This window comes from Podarcis vaucheri (assembly GCF_965113315.1).
Source record: "Podarcis vaucheri genome assembly, chromosome: 11".
Lineage (NCBI taxonomy): Eukaryota > Metazoa > Chordata > Lepidosauria > Squamata > Lacertidae > Podarcis > Podarcis vaucheri.
In genome coordinates, this window is record NC_138749.1 from 11443647 (window position 1) to 11468234 (window position 24588).

Here is a 24588-nt window from a genome sequence, read left to right on the forward strand (position 1 = left end):
AGCATCTCCACCTCCATAGTTCTGCCTGAACACTGTGGTCCAGCGCCGAGGGCCTTCTGGTGGTTCCCTCGCTGCGAGAAGCAAAGCTACAGGGAACCAGGCAGAGGGCCTTCTCGGTAGTGGCGCCCGCCCTCTGGAATGCCCTCCCACCAGATGTCAAAGAGATAAACAACTACCTGACATTTAGAAGACACCTGAAGGCATCCCTGTTTAGGGAAGCTTTTAATGTCTGACATTTTAATGTATTTTTAATCTTTGTTGGAAGCTGCCCAGAGTGACTGGGGAAACCCAGCCAGATGGGCAGGGTACAAATAAATTATTATTATTATTATTAACCTGATCCACAAGACTCAACCAAACTGCGCAGAAAACTGCGCAGAATTCCTAGGACCGAACCATTTCTGACCACAGGGGGAAGGGTCACATTTTCTTGTATATCTTCACATCAAAAACCATCCCTGCATGTATTTAATGCAGTGTCTAGTTTGAGCCATAAATCCACAACACGTGCTTTAAAGTTTTCCCAGGAATGCCTGTTACAGATTTGAAAACCAATGTGGGTAGTAGCAGCAAAGCGACATTTTCTACCTGGGTTTTTTTGCTTTCGTTTTCTCTCTTCTCCAGCTGGCTTTGCAGCTTCTTCCTCTCCTGTTCGAGTTCCCGCACTCTCTTCTGCAGCTTTAGGAAGAGGGTCATGTCCATGGCCGCCTTCTCCATGCCAACCTCCTGTGACGGAAGAGGAGAACGAGAGGTAAGAGCAGAGAGTAACCTTAATGGCCCGGAGGCGCCGCAGGAACATGCATTATGCAGCAGGTCACCAGGAGACTTTCAGCAACACCTGAGAGCTTTGAATAATTACAAAGGAAAGGAACGTGCTGTGTGGCTGGTTCAACACTCTTGCCCAACAGGAAGCCAAGGAAGCACTTCTATCCCACCCAATGAAGGGTTCTTCCAGATGCGGTCCATTTAGCAGGCGCTCAGTCGCTGGTGTTCTGCTTACAACTGGAATAGCAGCTTTGGAATCTAAATAAGATTCTGCAGCCAAGTGGACAGCCCCTTTCTTCACTCCCAAACATATAAGGTAAAGGTAAAGGGACCCCTGACCATTAGGTCCAGTCGCGGACAACTCTGGGGTTGCGGCGTTCATCTCGCCTTATTGGCCGAGGGAGCCAGCGTACAGCTTCCGGGTCATGTGGCCAGCATGACTAAGCCGCTTCTGGCGAACCAGAGCAGCGCACGGAAACGCCGTTTACCTTCCCGCCAGAGCGGTACCTATTTATCTACTTGCACTTTGATGTGCTTTTGAACTGCTAGGTTGGCTCAGCCCCAAATTCTTGGGAGGGGAAGGGTTTCATTGGAACCATGGCGGGCTTTTTTTGAAGGGGGGCGGTAAAAGGTAAAGGGACCCCTGACCATTAGGTCCAGTCATGACTGACTCTGGGGTTGCGGCGCTCATCTCGCTTTATTGGCCAAGGGAGCCGGCATACAGCTTCTGGGTCATGTGGAAACGCCGTTTACCTTCTTGCCGGAGTGGTACCTATTTATCTACTTGCACTTTGAGGTGCTTTCGAACTGCTAGGTTGGCAGGAGCAGGGACCGAGCAACGGGAGCTCACCCCGTCGCGGGGATTCGAACCGCCGACCTTCTGATCGGCAAGTCCTAGGCTCTGTGGTTTAACCCACAGCGCCACCCACGTCCCTGAAGGGGGGTAGAAGGTGCTAAATACTCCCTCCCCCTCCTTGCTGCACATCCGATCATGGTTGCTCCCTCTCACCAAATTAAGACGAGGGAGGGAAAAGAAATGAATATAAAGGCAATGCTATTTGGAGAAGTGCTAAGCTGATAGAGCCGATCCCTAGAGAGGAGAGCTGAGGGAAATGGCTAGAGGAAATCTATATGGGCCATAACCCGTTCACCAAATATGCTGTTCTTGGACAAGAGACAGGCTGGCCACAGGGCTTATCCAAACTTCCCTTTTGCCTCTTTCTTTCCAAGCAGAGATCCATGCTTAAAAGCTCTGTGTCCAAGTGTCTGTCTGTTTTTGCCTCGAGCTTTCCCTGCTCTTCCCCACTGAATCGAAGCAAATGTTGATTCAGGTTTCCCGTAGATTGATGTTTGCTCTGATTGAGCTTTAAAGAGCAGGCTTTTACAGGGAAAGATCAGCGCAAAAGAAGAAGAAGGAGGAGGAGGAGGAGGAGGAGGAGGAGGAGGACGACGCTCGGACATGGAACTTTAGATTGTGACCATATCTGGAAAGAGCGAAGGAAAGGTAAGAGTGGATAAGCCTGCAATTAACCATGTCCTGGTGACATCATGTTTGGAAGACAGCAGAGTGGTCTACACAAAGCTATCCATGAAGGCAATCCAGAAGCGGCAGCTATTGGGAGAAAGTCCCAGCAAGATTGGTGTATGCAATCACACAATGGAATCATGGAGCACCACTCCTTTTGGACCTGCATTGACTGTCGATACGCTAAGAGGCCAGATTCTGGCACTAGTCTATATAAAGCCCAAAATTTCTTGGGAGCCAGATACCTGAAAGAGTGCCTCTCTCAATATGTATTGGCACGTGTGATCAGTGAGGGAAGGGCCCTGCTGGCGATCCCACTCTTGGGGGAGATACTTTCTATGGTGGAACAGGGCAGGGCCTTCTCTGCAGTGGCATCCTAACTGGAACTCGCTCCCATTGCCAGTTCAATCACCTTCGTTCGTAACCTTTTGGTGTATGATCTAGCTGAGATTCCTACATTGCATGGGGTTGACCTGGATGACCAATGGAGTCCCTTCTAACTCTACATTTCTGATTCTAGAATGTATTAAGCAATGGCAAACCTAAACAGCATCTTAAAAAGCAGAGACATCACCTTGCCAACAAAGGTTCGTATAGTAAAAGCCATGGTTTTCCCAGTAGTGATGTATGGAAGTGAGAGCTGGACCATAAAGAAGGCTGGTCGCTGAAGAATTGATGCTTTTGAATTCTGGTGCTGGAGGAGACTCTGGAGAGTCCCATGGACTGCAAGAAGATCAAACCTCTCCATTCTGAAGGAAATCAGCCCTGAGTGCTCACTGGAAGGACAGATCCTGAAGCTGAGGCTCCAATACTTTGGCCACCTCATGAGAAGAGAAGACTCCCTGGAAAAGACTCTGATGTTGGGAAAGATGGAGGGCACAAGGAGAAGGGGACGACAGAGGACGAGATGGTTGGACAGTGTTCTCGAAGCTACCAGCATGAGTTTGACCAAACTGCGGGAGGCAGTGGGAGACAGGAGTGCCTGGTGTGCTCTGTTCCATGGAGTCACGAAGAGTTGGACACGACTAAACAACAACAACAGTGGTACCTTGGCTGGCGAATTTAATCTGTTCTGGGAGTCTGTTCGACTCCCAGAACTGTTAGAAAACCAAGGAGCGGATTCTAATTGGCTGCAGAAGCTTCCTGCACGCAGTCAGAAGCCGCGGAAACTGTGTCGGACGTTTGGCTTCCCAAAAATATTTGCAAACCAGAACACTCACTTCTGGGTTTGTGGCGTTTGGGAACTGATTTGTTCGGGAGCCAAGCCGTTCAACAACCAAGGTACCACTGTGATGGGAGTCATGTAGGACATAAAAACGATGTGGAGTTTTTATAATGTTTTATTTCCACTTTCGTATTTTACTGTTGTATTTTCTGAGATGTGTTTATCTGATGGATTGGTTACTGGTAAACCACCCCATAATCTGGCTGGCTGAAGTATATGATAGAAATAAAAATAAATTATAAATAGAACAATAAATAACTGGACAAACAGTTGCATGAACAGCTGCATGAGGCTCTGCAGCTGGATTACGCAGCTGCTCCAGATTTTATGAGGTCGGGGGGGGGGAATTTGGTTGAGCAGGGAAAACACAGGAGGGGGATGTTTTGATCACAACATCATGCAGATGCCCTGTAAAAATGAGTTAATGATGTGTGGCTATTCGACAGTAATTGTGCACTGTGGAAGCAGCCAAATTGCACAAGCTTTCGTGCAGAATGTTTCCAGCACAGATTGCACCACTAGTTCTCGTCTACCACGTATATAAGGAATGAAGGTGGCTGTGTGAAAGAGAGAAAAACCTGAGATGCGCAAACTCTTAATCTGCAGCTTCTACTGGTGTCAGAAGCCTTGACACTTTGCACTTGGTGCAACGGGTTCATCCAAAGTGAGAAAGCAATTTCACAAATCCATCTTCGGCTTCTTAGCTCTCATGGTCAGGTAACTAACTATCCTAAACACACCCATTTAACAGGGAGAGAAATGGCAGCACCGAGAGGTGAAGTGACTAAAGGCCACAAGAAAATCCGTAACAGACAAATCCGTAACAGTGGTAGTCTGGCCTCCATTCCATTTTGCTTTTTACTCCAGACACACTAACACGCCAGCCACAGAGCCATTCAATCATAACCTCTGCCACCGGACATGCCAGCTGAACGCATTTTGTCTACTCTAAGTGGTTGAAAATATCGGCCTTAGCCCTTGCACTCATTATTTGAGTTCAACACATTCTTAACATCCTAGGCAGATTAATCTTACAAGGCTGGAATGGGCAGAAACGGAGACAGAAATTTTGCCAATCCAAAACCCTGCTGGACTCCTGCTGGCATAGTGGAAGGTGGGGGCCTTCTTTCTTGACCATTCATTCATTTTCATATTTCCTCTCCCTTTGGTCCCAAAGGGGAGGGGAAATCAGTGTGATGGCTCCAGGACTAGGGGCACAATTGGGGGAGATGTTGGGGGAATGTGAGGGCTTTGCAATCCAGCCCCCCACTTGCTGGAGTTACCACCTGGTAACTCCTTACTGTTATCGATGGTGGAGTGCTAAGGGTGGCAGCAGGCTCTGTGCCCACAACGGGGAGGCTTCTTCACCCACGGACCTCCCTCTCTGGGGGCTGAGAGAGAAATATAGCCTGTACTATGGCTCCTCAAGGGGACGCGGGTGGCGCTGTGGGTTAAACCACTGAGCCTAGGACTTGCCGATCAGAAGGTCGGCAGTTCGAATCCCCGCGACAGGGTGAGCTCCCATTGTTCAGTCCCTGCTCCTGCCAACCTAGCAGTTCGAAAGCACGTCAAAGTGCAAGTAGATAAAAAGGTACCTCTCCGGCAGGAAGGTAAACGGCATTTTCGTGAGCTGCTCTGGTTCGCCAGAAGCGGCTTAGTCATGCTGGCCACATGACCCAGAAGCTGTACGCCGGCTCCCTCGGCCAATAAAGCGAGATGAGCGCCGCAACCCCAGAGTCGGTCACAACTGGATCCAATGGTCAGGGGTCCCCTTCACCCTTTATGGCCCCTCAAATGCTCTTCCAGGAACCTTGGGATTTTGCTCTATTAGCCCTTTTGGAGAGCACAAGGAAGCCTTCGGAGTGTTGCTCTGCATTCTCCACCAAGCCTGCACGCTGCACAGATAGATACATTAATGCCTTGTGCCCTAATGTACTTTAAAATGTTGGTTATGCTGAAAGTGTACCAGTGAGGCTGGAAATCTCTCTGAAAACACAATAGGAGTGCCTAAAGCCAGTCCTCAGGAGGCTTGGAAAGGCGCTCAGAAGCCTTTTGAAAGGAAAATATGTTATATAAATGCATTATTAACCACTCGCTTTTTTTTTAATTATCGTTACTTAATGCTCTCCGTGCACAGCCCTAACTGTTAACTAAAAGCGTGCGTTTAAAAATTAATCCTCTTTAATTGCCTAATTAAAGATATAAACAGTGCGACTTTCTCAATGCGAGGCTGAGGTTTTGACATCTGCTGCTCCCTACATAATTAGTGTTGGCTTTCCAGCAGCACAAGAAAACTTAATAGTCACATTTCAAAACCACATCTGCCTCATTCAGAGAAAGTCATGGCACTCCGGTGACCATGCAGCGACCCACTTAAAAAACCCTGCCCCCAAACCCTGTTTGAATTGAACTTTCATACCTCCACCTGCTGGATGGCATCTTCAGTATCCCCAACCTCAGATGTAGAAATTGACGGGTAATTGGAGTCTGATTCCAGGCTGCTCTGGTTCGATGGATTTCTTCTGTGTCCTGGGGTCTGCTATGGAAAGAGATGACAGTATTAAAGTTTCCCACCTACCACCTGCAGGCAGCTGTTCTATCAGATTGCAGAACAGAGGGAGAGAAGGGAAGGAGGTCTGTTTCACAGGCTTCACAGTGACTAGCTTTCTCCAGCTCCTCCTCAACAATCACCTGGCAGCCATCACACCATCAAGGGTACATTAACTTTCTCCATAAAGGTAAAGGGACCCCTGACCATTAGGTCCAGTCGTGGCCGACTCTGGTGTTGCGGCGCTCATCTCGCTTTATTGGCCGAGGGAGCCGGCGTACAGCTTCCAGGTCATGTGGCCAGCATGACTAAGCCGCTTCTGGCGAACCAGAGCAGCGCACGGAAATGCCATTTACCTTCCCACCGGAGTGGTACCTATTTATCTACTTGCACTTTGACATGCTTTCAAACTGCTAGGTTGGCAGGAGCAGGGACCGAGCAATGGGAGCTCACCCCGTTGCGGGGATTCGAACCGCCGACCTTCTGATCAGCAAGTCCTAGGATCTGTGGCTTAACCCACAGCACCACCCATGTCCCAACTTTCTCCATACCAGCTAGCTGTTTTCAGAACCATAATTTCAAAAACTGGTGCTGGAGTTTGCTTTTTACCTTCTCTCCCCCCATCCTTTTTTCCTTCAGGGTCATGACTTGCCCCCAAAGAATTCTGGGAACTGTAGCTTGTTAAGGAAGCTGAGAGTCATTAGGAGACTCTTTACTCGTTCCACAGAGCTGTAATTCCAAGAGTGGTTTAACAGCCCGGCCTTCTTCCTAGAGGACTCTGGGAATTGTAGCTCTGTGTGGGGAATAAGAGTCTTCTAACAAGTCTCGGCAGACTTAAACTACTATTCCTAGGACTCTTTTCGAAAGCCATGTTGGTTTAAAGTGGTATGGTACTGCTTTAAATGTGCAATGCAGATGGGGCCTAATTCAGTAGAGCTACGGGAGTTACACTAGTTCTCATAAATCTATTATGTTCACAGGATATTGCTTATCACTAATTATTTCTGTCAGCTCTAAACAAGAACACACAGGTATTTGCTGTGGTTGGAAGCGCTTCCCAAAATATAGCCAGCGAACTTATCGCAGTTGACGGAATACTATCTGCTCCTAACATAGCATCCCATTACCTTTATGATAGCCATTTCATCCCTTAAGTTGTCATATCTCTGCTCCAGCCTCGAATACTCCTGCACAAGATTCTGATAGCGAACTCTCTCCTCTTCCAGCTCCTTCTTCGTCAGCAGATTTTCCTCGACAGCATTTTGTGCAAACTCATCTTACAGAACAAAAAGAAGACAAATTTGACATGTTTAACTATTGAATTTTTACTGAAGTGTTGAGCTCCGGCACCTCTTTTTCCAGAAAAATAGCACTGATTCAGGCTCTCCCAAACATCTGGAGGTAACTAGGTTGACGAGGACTGGCCTTACAGTCTTACACATACAGTGGTACCTCGGGTTAAGTACTTAATTCGTTCTGGAGGTCTGTTCTTAACCTGAAACTGTTCTTAACCTGAAGCACCACTTTAGCTAATGGGGCCTCCCGCTGTCGTTGCGCCGCTGGAGCACGATTTCTGTTCTCATCCTGAAGCAAAGTTCTTAACCTGAAGCACTATTTCTGGTTTAGTGGAGTCTGTAACCTGAAGCGTATGTAACCTGAAGCATCTGTAACCCGAGGTACCACTGTACTGGTATATGTTGCTGGCTTCTGAAATAAATAAGAAGCCTAAAGAAGATTCCCTCATGCTTGATCCAGAAGCTGAATAGTTATCGAGCAGAATGCTGCAACATGACTGCTGACAGGAGTGAGGCCTTGTCAGCATATAACCACTGCGCTCCAAGATCTGGTAGCCCATTTGCGACTGGGTCATGTTCAAGGTGTTACTATTAATATTTAAAGCCCTTAGCAACTTGGGACCAGATTACCTACAAGATCGTCTTATGTCACATGTGCCCACTCAACACCTCGATTGGCACAAACAGCACTACTACAGGTGCCACGCAATACCTGTGCTGCATTTGTAAGAACCCGGCCATTCAGTGTGGCAGCCCCCTGCCCTTTGAAACTCCCCGTCTCTTGACATCAAACAGGCGCCTTTACTGTACTCTCTTCGGCGCCTGTTTCGGATGCTTAGAAAGTTGAAGCAATCTTAATCTACTCTAGTGTTTTCCCCTTTTGTATGTTTTAAAGTAGGGTTGTTACCTTTTTCTTGACTTTATTGTTTTATCTTTTGTAAACTGCTAGGAGGGTTGGTTTTTTTAATAAAAAAAATAATCAAGTGGTGTATGATTTATGACTGATGTTTGTTCCAATTCAGGAGTAAACAGTGGGTTTTCCTAAGGAAAGTGGCAGGACAAACAGAAAACTGCTCGGATCTGAGCCTAGGAAGTGTGGAAAAGCCTCAAAGTGCAACAAGGCAGTTTCCTATGTTTGTTCCTAACCAATGGATCAGATAGAACCCATCTGATCCACCAAGCAATGTTTCTTTAGGGTGACAGCCCTAAAAATGAAAGAAAGCCCTCTATCAAAATGATAAGCTTGTACAACCCATTAGATAACAAAGGTATTTACTGAGTGCTTGCATTCCTCATGCACATTATGGCTTTCCCAGCCTGTTTTCTCTCTCAGCTTGCCAGTGTCTAAGTCAGTTTTTAAAATGATCCATTCACGGTGCCTTGTTATGTTAAAGAGGCCCTTTGTTGCAGTGCAAATACTGCTGTCTGAACACCACTTGTTTGCTGACACTGTCAAGTAATTTCCCTTTACAGTTCCTCTGATTAGATCCAAAAAAATGTAACTGAAGATTGGGGAATTTGTGCGCATGTGTAGAAACCTTTTTTCATTCCACGCTTAATTAAATTAGCTTTCCCTCCTCCTGTCTCACCTCTCTGAAAGCTATTCCAACACTGTCTTTGGGAAGGAGGCGAAGAGGAACTGTTAGAAGATTAGTAAGGTAAAGGTAAAGGTACCCCTGACCATTAGGTCCAGTCGTTACCGCCTCTGGGGTTGCGACGCTCATCTCGCTCTATAGGCTGAGGGAGCCGGCATTTGTCCACAGACAGCTTCTGGGTCATGTGGCCAGCATGACTAAGCCGCTTCTGGTGAACCAGAGCAGCGCACAGAAACACCGTTTACCTTCCCGCTGGAGCGGTACCTATTTATCTACTTGGACTTTGACGTGCTTTCAAACTGCTAGGTTGGCAGGAGCAGGGACCGAGCAACGGCAGCTCACCCCATCGCGGGGATTTGAACCGCTGACCTTCTGATCGGCAAGTCCTAGGCTCTGTGGTTTAACCCACAGCACCACCCGCGTCCCAGAAGATTAGTACATTTCCGCTTATCAATCACAACTAGCACTAAGGGAGAAAGGGCTCATAACACCGCAAGGAACAAACAAAAGCAAAACTGCCAGCCTGGTTTATCTCCAGCGTTAAATGAAACCATATGCCCTGCTCCTCCTTACCTTCCGACTGACACAGAATTTTGTTGTTCAGCTCCTCTTTTTCCTGCTTCAGCAGCGCATTCTCCTCTTCCAAGTCCGATATCCGCTGAGGAGAAAGCAGGAGAGCAATATTACTGTCCCACAATGTAAGGCAACTCAAGGTCGGTTAACTCCATGGAGCGACAGAGTTTCACCTGGCTGGCTTTTATAGCCAAACCGGTTTTTTGTCCTCCTTCGATCGCTAGAATAATGATACACAACAGTGAAAAGCTTGCTTTTCAAACAGCCTACTCCAAGGACCATTTTTTTTTAAAGAATGCACAAACTTTGGTATAAATCAATGGCTACTAGACATAAGAACAGCCTGCTGGGCCAGGTCAGTTGGGGTTGCCATATTTCAAAAAGTGAAAACCCAGACACAAAAGTCGCTGAGCTTTTTTAAAGTCTACCCACCCCCCAAAATAAAAAAGGACATTTTTGAGCTACTATTAACAGGAAAAAAACAGGAAAAAGAACATGAGCACAAGAGCAATTCTCCCCACAAGACACAATGACTATGTTCTGCTTCTGCTGTGGGTGTGAAGAGCAGTTGATGGAAGTCACAAGCAGGGAGAATAATGTTGAGCTCAGTTTCTTTTAGCAAGTTTTCCATGGTAATCTGGTTGGCCACTGTGAGAACAGCACGCTGGACTAGATTGGTCACTGGTCTGATCCAGCGGACTATTCTTACATTCTTCGTGTTTAGCATAAACAGTGTTTGCTGTCTAAGGCAAACTTGGACCTTACGCCTCAGACATGAAAAAACCTCGAGACGGCTCTGTGGGTCATAGTGAAAACTCTGAGGAGAGTTTTTTAACCTCGTGTTAAAGAAAGAGAAAGAATGTCTAAGTGAAGAATCCACCCCAAACTAAACTTGAAGTGAATCTGAGATACCTCCTCAGCGATTCTGAGGGATGCAATGTATTCATGTCATTGCCAGACTCCAGTGGACATTCCTGATGCCTTGTTTTTCCCCCTTTACTGTTTACTCTTTGCCACAGTGCAATTAGTCTTTCACATAACATTAAAATAAAAACACCTCGGATCATATTGTATGAGGGTAAAAAAAAGAGAAGAAAAACAGAGAGGAAAAGGCTCAGTGTAACTTGAATGCTTCTCATATCCCAGAGCCAATACTGGCAAAATAGGGGACACTGCCATGTCGCACACAAGGTCGTTCTATTTAGCCACAGCAGTCTTACTTCGCTGAATTGCTTTTAGCGCATGAAATATTGGCTTGGTTGTGCTGCACATGGACAAGGCTGCAGGCTGGCACCCCAAATTTCACTGTGGTGTTCCTCTCAGTCTACACAATTGCAACTCGGAGCAGAACAGCTATAATTTGGAAAATTGCTACACAGAGCGTGTACGTGGATTCTGAGCTGCTGGAGAAAGAAGGCTTTATACATCAGAATAATAAAGATTTTTATTTTATTTTTTTGCCATCCTAGCAAGCCCAACAATACATGCCTGCTAAGCCTCATTCATCCATACAGTAGCCTAATTCTTATCTACGTTCATATAACCATTCCCCAGTTTTCTTGGCAGGCAGGAAACTGCAGAGGTATTTTATCAATAAGTGCACATGACATTTAAAAAGCCAAACCCTAAATGGATAACAGGGGCCAGTGGGAAGCAAGCAGTTTATTACAAGAAAAGTTCAAATGGCTTTTGTAAGGCGTTATTCAATGTGCATAAAAACTGGAGGGGGGGGGGCAAAAAGCCCTAAAGCAACAAAATTAGAACAGCTCATTTATGAAATGATCTCTCCAAAGTATCTTTGGAGCATTAGTTCTGAACACAGCTGTGTGCGTTGCTGCAAACGAAACAGTCACTTAGAAAAACAGCCAAAGTTTTCTGCAGTGGATCGTCTTCTACAGTGAACAGGGGGACGGGCAATAATGCAGCTACCAGGGGCACATGCCTGGGGCATCACAAAAAAACTATTATATGTATTTTCCCCTTCAAATATTGTGTGCGTTGCTGCCCAACCTAGAAGGACAGAGAAGAACTCTGTCACCCTGGCCCACAAGGAACCACCTCTTTTGGAGCAAACCTATCCACCGGAAAACGTGAGAGGTAGACCTGATCTACTTATAATAAGCAACAGAATATGTTGACAGGAGCACTAAACTGGTAGAGTGTGGATTAGAACACTTAAAAGTTGTAGGTGGGGCTTCCTGCTTTTGAAAGCTTCCCCAAGCAAAGCAAAGTCGGCTCCCCTTCAATAGAGAGTTTATATAGTCTAGCTGTCTTTCTGGCATGCTACTTTTTATACTTGCAAAGAGTTTTACAAGCAGAAGCGTGGTGTGTTTTTTTTAATGTCTTTCCCCAAACTGCAGTCTGAAGTGGTTCTCCCCTTTTGATCACTTCATCCTGCTGTGTGCACAGGAAAAGCCTGGCCGCACCTAGAATACCAACTGGGAAAGCAGGGGTGTTCCTAGAGGCTGAGAAATTAGGAAGTTTGCCAGATAACATTACAGCCTCTGGTCTCTCACACAATAATGGAAGACCAACATGGTATGGCGATGCCCAGTGCCCACCTAGGACAAATGCAATGCATAAGCTTCTGGGTTTCACAAATCTATTCAGCCCAGAGAAGCAAGTAGCTACACAAGTCTAGGGCTGTTTCCAGAGTGTAATACCACAGGAAGACAAAAACAAACAAACAAGCCCACAGGAGCACAAAATGTAGTTTTTTATGAACAGCAGCATTTGTCCCAAGAGAAAGAACAAGTATTCAGCCTTTTGGGTTGCATAGGGTTGTGTCAAATATTAACCAGGTCCGTTAATTTCAATAGAGCTATTCTGAGCACTACCTAGCAGGAAACAACCCACAGACAAACAGCAACCCATTTGCAACACCGGCTTGCAGTAATGAAGCCCTGCTGTGGAAACACTCAGTATTATCACATCAACATTTCTTAGGTTCAGGGAAGAACTGCCGGCTGACTGGGCCCCTGACTCTTCATGTACAAACACCAAAATGCACAGAAAGGCATTTTCAAAGACATACGAGCTGTAAATACAGAACCAGCAGCCATCTCATACCCCACTTTAAAGGTGAGCTAAGATTATGGAGGTGTCTGCCATCTCCCTGAGTGGACAGTCTGGTTTCACAGTAACCTTTTTCTAGGTAGTCATGTACAGTGGTGCCCCTCAAGACAAATGCCTCGCAAGACGGAAAACCCGCTAGACGAAAGGGTTTTCCGTTTTTGAGCTGCTTCGCAAGACGATTTTCCCTATGGGCTTGCTTTGCAAGACGAAAACGTCTTGCAAGTGTTCCGATTTTTTTTCGCTCCCCCCCTTTTTCTAAGCCGCTAAGCCGCTAATAGCCTTTTAGCCGCTAATCCGCTAATCCTTTAATAGCCGCTAAGCCTTTAATAGCCGCTAAACCGCTAATAGCGCTGATCCGCTAATAGGGTTGCTTCGCAAGACGAAAAAACCGCTAGACGAAGAGACTCGCGGAACGGATTAATTTCGTCTTGCAAGGCATCACTGTATGCAACTGCAAGGAAGAATTTGGCAGTGCAAATCAGCCTTGAGAAATGCCTGTGGACCTTGCAGATGGATGCAGAAACTGTAATAGTGAGAAATGCAAAACCAACCAGCAAGCTTTCAGAAAGTGTGTCCAAGGTTTTGACACTGTGATACAGAAAGTCTGGCAAATCCTGGGGAGCATTACCTTTCGGAGCACATCTTTCTCCTTTGTATAGGTGTCTTCTACTATCTTTCTTTCCCCGTGAGCCTTCTCCAGGGCCAACCGGAGAGAGTCGATCTCTTCTTGCAAGCTTGCAAGCTGGTTGGCGTCTCCCTTCTTCCGCTGATATCGTTGCAGTTCCTTCTTCAGCTTCTCTATCTCGGTGGAGTGAGAAGTGGCGGCTGCGGAGAACTGTTCAGTCAGGAGCTTGTATTCTTTGTTCTGCAATTTTGGGGTAGGTGAGAAGGAATATATGAACACAGCTCAGCACTTGACAGAGGTACTGTCCCCCCTCCCCGCAAAGGCCCAAATACTACAATTTTAAAATATTGGGTTTATATTACTTGTTGATATCTTTTCAGTGTGATACAACTCTCTTTTAAGGATCACAGGGCGGAGAAATGCTACTATAAGCAATAATTTTCAGAGGGGTAGTGTTTGTTGGTCTGTTGCAGTGACAGTCTTGTACAGTCAAACCTCGGTTGTTGAACGTAACCCGTTTGGCTTCCGAAATGCACTCAAGTGGAAGCCGCATCAGACATTTGGCTTCTGAAAAATATTCAAAAACTGGAACACTTACTTCTGGGTTTTCGGCGCTCGGGAGCAAAAACGTTCTGAAACAGAGGTGTTTGGGAACTGAGGTTTGACTGTAAAGCCTTTGAGGACTTAAAGTCCACTACATCAAATGAATGGACTCTATCCCACAAATGTGTCATAATAAATTGGCCAGTCTTAACTATGCCACAGTCATCAGTGGGAATAAACAGAAGACCTCTACTCCTGAGTAAGTGTGTTTACGATGGCATAGTTGCTGGGGCAGCCCAGTCAGATGGTCAGGGTGCAAATAAAAAAAATATTACAGATCCACTTCTTTAAACTAGGGGTGAACAACCTGGGGCCCTAAAACCTAATTCCACGTAGGTGGCACCCCATGGCACTTCAACCCAGCTCAAGATCTGGGAGATGGGGAGTGCGAGAGACAAAATATGAAAGGAGAGATGGCTCAGCTCCCATCACCTGTGCACATAACAGCTCCAAGAAGCACAACGCAGCCCACATTCAGAAGGTTTTTGCTGCAGTGTGAAAAACCGCAGATTGTGTACCAGGGATACAAGTGAAACGTTACATTTGTGATAGTCAGGAAGCTGACGCAGAAAAGAGGGAGCAGAAAAGGTGGAATGGGCCAATGTATTGATGCACAGTACAGCTGCTTTGTGCAGCTCTTGAATGTGTGCCCATTAAACACACCTCCACTGGCCTGCAAGTTGCCTCCAACTCTATGAACCTCTAAGAGATGCAAGACTCTCCCTTTACACTGGACGAGTTCACATGTGCAGCTAAGCCAAACTATGGACCGACACAAATGTGCAAATGCAGAAACAGATTGAAGTGAAGATGTGAAGATCACAGCTGCAGCAGTCTTCCCCTAGTCTTTCTGGTGCTAAGGCATGGTTTTGCTTAGTGCTATAGCTGAAGCTGGACTCGCGGTTTTTTTCTCTCTCAGACAAACCATAAGAGGTAAACCAAGGACTCACTCTGGAGCAAGACAGAGCCTGTGGCTGGGTTTGGGAGCAGCATGAACTGCATGGCAAAATTCGGTGAAGTGAAAATGTCAAAGGTTTGATGTGTTTCAGTTTATATATTACATTGGAAAGTGTGAATTAGACAGACTGGCCTTTATAAAAGTGAACGGAGTCAAAATTCTCCTGTCTCTAGGTAGGGCTAAGGCTTAACAGTGACCACTCACAAAGCGCTGTTTGATGGTAAAGCCATTTCCTGTTCTCAGGGAGATGATGTTGCGGACTGGACACGAAGCCCGACTCACGTGCATGGCGCAGGATAGCCCCTGTGCCATTGGTGCCCTTGGCCGCATCATCCCTTGGACCGACCAATGCGGTTGGTTGGGGGCGTGGCTTGGGCTATTTAAATCGCCTGCGGTCGAGGACTTGCCCCCTATTGCTTCCTGTTTGTGCAGTTATCCCTCCCTCCCTAAGGTTAGGCTCTTTAGTCAGTTGGAGGTGAGGGGAGGTAGTGGCCACCACCTACCCCTCCTAATTCAAGGGTATTCCATTAAAGGAATCCAAGGGGCATGGTCTCTGTCCGAAGCCCCAGACCGGGGGGGGGGGGGGGCTAGGGCCATGGCATGACCCTGGGGGAGTTCCTAGTTGATGTGCATCAGCAGGGCTCCCCCTACTGATTGGAAAGCCTTCTGAGACTTCCTGCAGACAGGCAGGAGTCAGATATAGTCGGTTAGTTTCCAATGCCTAAGCCAATACCACTCACATTCTGTAACCAATGAAGTTGTGGTCTTTTTTAGCCCATTAAGCTAAAATACTGGTCTCATGGTGTCCTTATTCCTTAACATCTCGGGAGGGTTTGGGAGCTTGCCACGCAACACAAGCATCTTGAAATTGATAAGATAATTAACACATGGTATGTAATGAAGGTTTCATTATTCCAATCACAGCAACAGATCATGCAATTCGTCAAGAAGTTCAGCAATGTATACTTGATTGTCTCCACCCTCATCGTTCAGCCCAGACACTGAGGTCCAGCTCCAAGGGCCTTCCGGTGGTTCCCTCACTGCAAGAAGCCAAATAACAGGGAACCAGACTGCGAGAAGTGATGCTACAGAGAACCAGGCAGAAAAGGGAGCTTTTCGGCTGTGGCGCCCTCTCTGTGGAATGCCCTCCCATCAGATGTCAAGGAGATAAAGAACTATACAACTTTTAGAAGACATCTGAAGGCAGCCCTGTATAGGGAAGTTTTTTTAAAAAATGTTTGACGTTCTGTTATGTTTTCATATGTGTTGGAAGCCGCCCAAAGTGGCTGGGGCAATCCAGCCAGATGGGCGCAGTGGTGTAGCGTGGGGGGTGCAGGGGGGGCCGGCCGCACCGGCCGCAACATCTGGGGGGTAGGGTTAGGGGGCGCAAATCCATGGGTTAGGGGTGCAAATCCATGGGTTAGGGGGCGCAAATTACTTGCCTTGCCCCAGGTGCTGACAACCCACGCTACGCCACTGGATGGGCGGGATATAAATAATAAAATGATGATGATGATGATGTCATGCTGCAGTCTCCCTTTGAATTTCTTTTCTTCAAGACTAGCAGAGTGGCAAAGGTAGGAAAGTGGTTACACCAGTGCTGGCAGACCCCCCATTTCTGATTTCAAATGCTGAGAAGGGAGTACTTAGGAGGATACCTTATAACAGGGCTGCAATCAAAATGAACAAGAGCTGTAACTCTCAGGCAGGCCCTGAAATGAAATTAGAGTAAAAGGTGGTTTGGGAGAGTCGTTAAGTATCTTTTAAGACTATCTTTGAGAAGCCTAAGTGAATTGCTTGGAGGCTCCGGGTGGCGGTAGCGGGAGATAAAGAGCTGGCTGAAGAGGCAGAAGCAGTAATTCTTTTGCTGAAGAGCCGACGGCTACATCAACATTTACGTTCTTAAAATGTTCTGAAGAAGACTGTGTGAGCCCAGGGCACTCAGAGCATCAAGTCCAAACAGGCAGCAAGGCTGGCCCGATATTCCTAGGAAATCCACGCTGAGGACTAATTAACAGCCAGCAGCGTTGATTTGTGTGGAAAAAATAATCTCGGATCAACTTTTATAAGCAGAAACACATTAATGGCCAGCAGGAGAGCACTGATGCCTGTGGTTCAGCAATGCCCACAAAACTTTGATCTAATCTGTTGACATATTCACCCCTTTTGTCACAGGGATCTGAGCAAGCTTGAGGACGAGAAGCTGGTGAAACACAATCACAAACATCCATGAAAGCAGATATAATTAAACCGTGAAAGATGTGTCGTAAGGGGGAAGGCTAACGTCTCTTTCACACCCTTCACCATTTCAGTAGAGAGTGTAAGAAAAAACCGTATGCAGAATGTGCTGAGTCAACAACATTTCTGCCAATTCAGCAAAAATGATGGGCAGCAAACAATTTAGAGACGATTACATCAACGCTGATGAGAGGTTTTGAGATTCAATCATCACGAGTCTCCATTAAGGGTGCAGGCGGGAGGAGTGGACACCCTCAAGAATAACAAGCACCAAAACTAAATCCAGTGCCATCAGACTCCCAACTTTATTCCTCCCCTGCCTTTAGGTAAAGGCAAAGGGACCACTGACCATTAGGGCCAGTCGTGACCGACTCTGGGGTTGCGGCGCTCATCTCGCTTTATTGGCCGAGGGAGCCGGCGTACAGCTTCTGGGTCATGTGGCCAGCATGAGTAAGCTGCTTCTGGCGAACCAGAGCAGCGTACGGAAACACCGTTTACCTTCCCGCTCGAGCGGTACCTATTTATCTACTTGCACTTTGACATGCTTTCGAACTGCTAGGTTGGCAGGAGCAGGGACCGAGCAACGGGAGCTCTCCCCGTCGCGGGGATTCGAACTGCCAACCTTCTGATTGGCAAGTCCTAGGCACTGTGGTTTAACCCACAGCGCCACCCACATCCTTTACTCCAACCTAAAAACTGAGGATCATATTCAAGGCTTCTGATGGAAGTCCGCTCTTGTTCACAGAAGCTTATGCCAGCCTTCACCAACCTGGTACCCCACCTACCAGTTGTTTTTGACAATTCCTGACATTTGTTGTTCACTTTTAGGAACAAGCTTGTTCTATAAGGAGAGGTGAGTTATGAGCTTGTGGGCTTCCCATGGCTATCTGGTTGGCCAAGGTGAGAATGATGGAGTAGATGGGCCATTGCCATAATCCAGCCATCGCCTCTTATGTTCTTCTGTCAAAATAAATGTATGCTTTTTAAAATTTGACAGATGTCAATCAGTAACTTATTTAGCTACAAATGTCGTGAGCAAGGCCAACAGATCAGACCGCTGAGGCCCCTTCTAAATCTGTATGTTTGTCTAGAGTGAAAAAATCCTCCAATATCGGCACCTCTCATCCAAATGAGAACTCAGTGCTTCTCTTGCCTTCCCCAATCAGAAAATGCATCACAGGCTAAAGATCCCTATCTCCTTTATTGTTGTCTTAGCATGGCTTTTCTGGCAGTCAATAGTGATAAGCGATGGGGGAGCAGCACAATGCAGGCTTTAGCAGGAAAGCTTGGCTTTGTAGCAGCTCCCTTTTAACATCACAACCAATCTGTACACAAGAGGGATTTCTCTTCAGGACTCAACAATTGTCTTCCCTAATTCAGTCTGAGCCAAGGTTAAGCAAGGCTCTTTAAAAAAAAACACAACAAAAAACTGCACACATTGAAGATCAGCAAGTTGTCAATTTCTTTTTGCTGTCTTTTGACCTTCAGGAAGTTTATCGTTGCTCAATCCAAGAGCTCTGCTCAGAAATGGTTGTCCCTGTGATGATGTGAGATGCAGAGCCAGACAGGACAATAATTAGGGCGCTTTGACTTCCTGGCTAACCTGCAAGACCTATGAATTCCCTAACCCCACCCCAAACCCCACCTGACTTCTTGATTGGGTAGATATACCATTTAACCCATTCCGAGTCATGTTACCTACTGGACTGACAAAAAGCTAAGAAGATCTTGATTCAACTGACCAAGCATCCCTTCCCCAGCCCTGATTTTCAGCCCCCCTCTTGTTACAGAACTTGGAGGCTGACTTCTTCTACTTGTCTGACACAACAAGGCATGTCTTAGTATGATGGATTCTACTAATAAGAGTCAACCACAGGGATGGAACAAATGTCTGTAGCTTTCCATTTCCAAAGTGAATTTGCCACAGTGGACAAGTGTCCTGAATAAAGCAAGAGATACACACAAATGCGAGAGAAAGCAACGGTGCTGCGAGTTATGCGTGCTATTACAGAGAGGGGGACAGGATGCCTGATACTTCTGAGCAACAGCCCAGCTGAAGAGCCACTGCAGCATAGTGGTTAGCGTTAGGATCTGAAAGACCAGGGTTCAATTCCCCACTCAGCAGTGGGTGACCTTGGGTCTGTCACTGGCCCTCACCCCTTCCTACCCCACAGGGTTGTTGTGGGGATTAACTGAGGAGGGGGAGAACCGTATATGCCACCTTGAGTACCTCGGAGAAAAGGTTCGATACAAATGCAACAAACAAACAAACAAGTTCCTGAAAATATTAAGCCTGAACAAAGGCAAGCACGTGATTATTGGGGTCTGGCTGTCAGTAGGGGCAAGAGTAAAAGGAGTATCCCAAACTTCATTGTATCCAACTAGCTACACACATATACATATATTGGTAAATGAACGCTTAAGGTGGATTAAAGCTCTTTGCTATCTCTGCATTCCCACTGCGGTGATGCAGCTGCAGAATATTCTGTGGGCGTGGAAAGACAGTATCAACAACAACGGTGGTGGACAACTCGTAGCTTGCCAGATGTTGCTGGACTAGAGCTCTCATCAGCTCCAGGCAGCATGGCTAATGGTCAGGAAGGGTGGTAATTGCAGCCCAACAACAACTGGAGGGCTACAGGTTCCCCACCCATGGGCCTATATCCAGAGCAGCTGAAAGGTCCAAATATACACTACACAGCAGGACTCGTGGAGGGTTTACCTGTTCATCTATCTTCCTCTGCAGCTGAACCACCTTGTTCTCCATGCCAATATTGAGCCTCTTCAAGTGCTCTGCTGACCTCGCCTCTATCTTTAGGGCCTTCAGCTCTTGCTTGGCCTTCATGCGCCTGAAGTAGCATTGGAGAACTACAGCCGCACTTCTGAACCTGACAAAATGCTTCCGAGTTAGCCAGGCTCGGGCATGCTTCTGGATGATGGTAGCTTTGTGCTCCATGAGCATCTGCAAAACACAGGGATGAAGTGACCCTCAGGAGAAGTGGGGAGGGCAGGGGAGAAGAGCCCGTGATGGCAATATAGCATGGCCCCATCGGTGTAGCCGTAGCTGTTGTTATAGCTGTTGCGGTCTCTCTCTACCAGTATGAAGAATGCTGCCAAGGTTAGTCGTTGCACCATACAGTTGATGTATAACTTTCACAAGACAGGAACCTCAGGTTAACCAGGGACTCATTTCTGGAGCACTTCATCAATCGTATCATAGCTAACACAGCAAACATGAAAAATACCTTCCTGGATCAGACCAAATGGCCATCTAGTTCAGGACTCTGTCATCCAACACTGGCCACCTTCATGCTCCACCCTGCCCAGACAGTTCACATGCAGGTCATGGGGCGACAGATGTTTTCCACCTATAGTGTTCTAATACTGGTGCTGTTCAGAACACATTTATGGCCAGATTCCACATTCGTTAGTAACAGCAGTTAGACACATTTTCTTGTTTGTCACACTGAGATGGCAATGAGAACAGCACCACATCCAAAGGATTTCTTCCTCCTCTTCAATACTTCATACTATTTTCTAGAGATCAAAACTGCCTCTTAATGTTGTCATCCATGCACCCAAGTGCATAATATAAGGCCATATAATATTATGGCACTCTCACAAGACGGAGTGATGACAACTAACTTGGATGCCTTGAGAGGAGAAAAAAGGCGAGAGAGAAAAAATCACTGAGAAAGAGGTCTATCCAACAGCTACTTGCTATGATAGCTAAATGGAATGACCAGATATAGAGGCAGACAGAAGCAGACTAGATGAATCCAGGTCTGATCCAGCAAAGCAATTCTGTAAAAATCAAATGCGTGTGGTATTATTCCGAGGACTGCTTCCCACTTGTCATTTGTGCTGGGTTTATGAATGCAAAAGCACAACGTTCATGCAACTTGAGGCAGATTTTGAACGGTGGGTGCACATTTAAAAATGAAGGCATTCTGTGACTCCAAAGACAGGTTTTAAAAGTAGATTTGGAAATTACTCTACCCAGGTGAGTGACTGGGTGATCGCAGAGTAGCTGCTTTTTTTTCTTTTGTGGGACCCAGAAAAAGGGGCTTCTGAATTGTCTGCCAAACTGAAGGGGAAGGCAGACCTAAGGTCACAGCTCCTGTTCTCTGTGAATGAACCGAAGGATCCCCTTTGCCACAAGTAGGCAGCTGCCCCTGTGGAAGAAGCACTGGCCACCACAAGGAGAGAGATCATTAGGACCAGCTGTAAAAGTGACTTCACCAAGCAGATGGGTTTTAAAGTGTAATTCCAATACCTGTTCTGTCACGTAAATTCTCCACTGAGTGGCTGATATGGATGACATTTCCAGATTTCCACTTTGCCACGGGGCACCTCTCTGTGAGAACAGCTTCATTAAACTAGCAGTCTCTGAGAGGCTGCAGAAGAATTGCTTCTGCCTGGGCAGCTTGAGCAGTGAAATAAGAGCAGCTAGTGCTTTTGGACTCTGAAAATGGACAAGCTTCCATGTCAGAAAAGAAAGAATAAACTCCTTTTGTTCTTCCAGGAAGAGTGACCCAATGATAGGAGTTCAAGTCTGACATCATCCTTGCCCTGCTGTTAAAAGAATCAGGCAGCAGGTGATGGGAAGGATCAGGAGAGGTGCTGCCTGCCAGAGTAGACAATACTGGAGTAGATGGGCAAAAAGTTTGACCTGGCAATAAGGCAGCTCCCTGTGTAATTTCCCTTGCGCAGTCTGCTCCAAACTATTTGCTGTGTTTCCACACTGTTTTGTGAGTTGAATGTCATTGCCAATATTTTACGGATGGGAAGCTGAGATAAGAGACACAGTGTAGCTTTGGTCAAATTGTTAAGACCACAACTAATTTGGGACTCAATAGGTGCATTCACCTAAGCAGTCCTGTTATTGGAAGCTCAGAGCAAGGATTTCTGTTTGTGCAAAGGGGCTTCCTTCATGCTCCTCCACACCCCCAAAACTGGCTCTGGGGTGGTTGGAAGAACCCTAGAACAGCGTTTGGGGGAGGAGTGGGGAGGGGTCATTCCATCTTGCAAGCGGAAATCCTTGCCCTGATGGAAAAAATCAGCTTAGCAAGGTGCTGAATTCCTTATAAATACAAGCAACTCAGATCAAATAACAAGTGGATAACACTGGTCTTCAATAAAGTCAACGCTGCAATCCTGCCCACAGACAAAGTTCACTTCCAAATGACCTGTTTATACAGCATTCGTCCTGGTTTCTTTGCAGGGAGATTAGATGATGTTGGCTGGTTAATGAACATTCATTCCAATTTGTTTGTGCGGAGGTTAGATGACCCTGTATCAAAGCAAGTGTTATCCCAAATCTCCTGTGCGTTTGCCCCATCAATTTCCTTATCACAAATAAGTCCCATCTTCTTGGGAAGCGTGTCTGCTGCAGAAGACCTCCCAACCAACCATAATTGTGCAACCTGAATTTGTCAGCAACCATCTGGAAGTGTTAAATGACAATCAAGTCAGTGAGCAATCAGCGGCAAAGCTGCATGGGCTGGAGACAAAAGAGTTTAGGACAGTTCTCATTTTTAAAAAAGTGGTGTTGGCGGTTCGGTAACACTGTTCATGCCTTCCAAACAGTCTTCTGCTGCAGGAGATCTCTGCAGGCTTCCAGTGTGGTTCAGTCTAAATTAGGGGAAAAGCCAAGTGTCGTGGGTACCTATGACTAGTAACAACACCAACATGCATCTCCACAAACCCTGAGCACAAGGCGGCGGCTCCAAGCTGAGCTTTCATAAATTCCTTGACCTGAGAATGAACTGGCCCATCAAGCTTCTAATCTGCTGCTATATACAACTGTAGCACAAAATTAGAAGCTGGGTTCGTGGGTGGGAGAAAGGTGTTGTGGCTGTTTTCAGAAGGCCACGACTGTCTCCAACCAAATACAAAGTGCAAAGACAAGTGCCAGACAGAACACTGATAGGTCAAGTTGGAAGTTTCCTGCGTACTGACGGGAAACGTATTTTCAAAACGAAGCAGCCTACCTTTCGATAGGTCTTTCTGACAAACATTCCTCGGGTGAAGGCTTGGATTGTGACGGCAGCCCTGTGGATTGCTTGGTAAGCCCGGCGGATCCTCAACATCCGATATTGTTTCTGTAAAACAATGGCTGCTCTCGTCTTCCTAAGACGGTCAGCCAGTCTGTAAAAGTGCAAGAATTAAAAGGTTTAACAACAACAAGAACAAGCGAGACCTGCAACCAAATTTTGCAATGTGTCTTCCCTCACTAGTAGGAATGGTTCCTGTCCAGGGTCACAGCCAGTCATGTCCTGATCCAGGCTGCTCCATTGTATTCCCTCTCATTTTCTTTCCCAACTGACACTCGATGTTATTTGGCTGCTGAGTATGCTCAGTTCTCAATTAGGGTTTCCTGGGAGGATCTGAAGTCGGAACTTCCACCAAGTGTGGTGGAAGTGGCTAACGTTCTTGCCATGAAAACAAATGGCCCCCCCAATGCAGCAAATGAGTGCCAAAACCACCCTTTGGAATGTCTCTCTGTCTTCACCCCAAGACTCATCGTGTTCCAATTGTGCAAAACATATTGTCTCTCATTTGCATCCGTCTTAATTTATTAGAAACACATAATTAAGCTGGGGGTGCCGGTGGAGTGAGATGGGGTGATGCTGCAGTCACTTCCTCTGTTAACTTAGGCTGCTGCTCCCGGACAGCCATGAGAGTCAAATCACATTATCAGCAAATTCAAGTTGCACAATTCAAGTGGGTTTGGCAGCACTTGGGCAAGTAAGCTGCCCACTTCAAAGCAGAAAGAGAACAACCCAGACTTCTTGTGATATAGAAAGTGCACTGGGAAGTGTGGGGAAACAAATTCTCCCCATCAGGAGTGGAGGAAGGGGGGTGCGGTAGGTGTGGGCTGCCCTGGGTGTCACACCCCACTGAGGCAGAACTCACCGCAAGGCCTGCAGTGCGCCCGAGCCACACGTCTCTCCTAGGAAAGACGCAGTGGCTTGGGCGTGCACAGTCTCTGCTCTGCCCAAATAGTCCACCTGCTGCCTGCCCCCCAGCAGTAGGGTGGCTGAGTGGGAGGAGGCAGGCAGGCTCCGGAGGCCCTGTGGTGTGCACTGCCCCTATGGGCAGTGCGCCCTACCCCAGGCGCGCCACCCCAGGCGCCCAAGCCGCTTCCTCCGCCGCTGCTCCCCATACCCTTTCACTACTTGTGTGTTCTAAATTCTTCACTGGTTGTAAGCTCCACTGAAGACATCGGTGGTATGTAGAAGGTGGCTGCTGGGTAGCCCTTTTAAGGCCACCACATGGGACAAATGTATTGTCTGCCCAACAGATGATCCGGCTCTGCCTGGCAACTTTTATTAAACTTTGCTACGGTGTCCGAAAAGTTGTTAATGCTCTTCCAGGATTGAAATAAAATGCAGCACATAAATCGACTCCCTTTCTCTTAGCTTTTCACATCCCGACCTTAAATTTTAAAGCCCTAAAGGACATCCTCATCGCGGCTAGCTGCTCCAGTCCCCCAGCACCAAAAGCAAGTGTAGTGCAGCGTAACTACTGGTTACGAGAAATCCAGCACAACGGCAGCAA

The 24588-nt window shown here is 46.8% G+C and overlaps 1 protein-coding gene across 3 annotated transcripts in view; it reads right to left on the minus strand.

Annotated features, from left to right (window-relative positions):
• The window catches only part of MYO5B (myosin VB), a 294157-nt gene that overhangs the window by 47254 nt on the left and 222315 nt on the right, over positions 1 to 24588 (minus strand). For all 3 annotated transcript variants that reach the window (XM_082241748.1, XM_082241750.1, XM_082241749.1), the window contains exons 20-26: positions 23019 to 23175; positions 19748 to 19987; positions 13230 to 13466; positions 9527 to 9611; positions 7191 to 7339; positions 5935 to 6054; positions 589 to 726 (exon numbers count right to left, since the gene is read on the minus strand). In XM_082241748.1, coding sequence (XP_082097874.1) covers positions 589 to 726; positions 5935 to 6054; positions 7191 to 7339; positions 9527 to 9611; positions 13230 to 13466; positions 19748 to 19987; positions 23019 to 23175 — 1126 coding nt within the window. The remainder of the gene's footprint in view (positions 1 to 588; positions 727 to 5934; positions 6055 to 7190; positions 7340 to 9526; positions 9612 to 13229; positions 13467 to 19747; positions 19988 to 23018; positions 23176 to 24588) is intronic.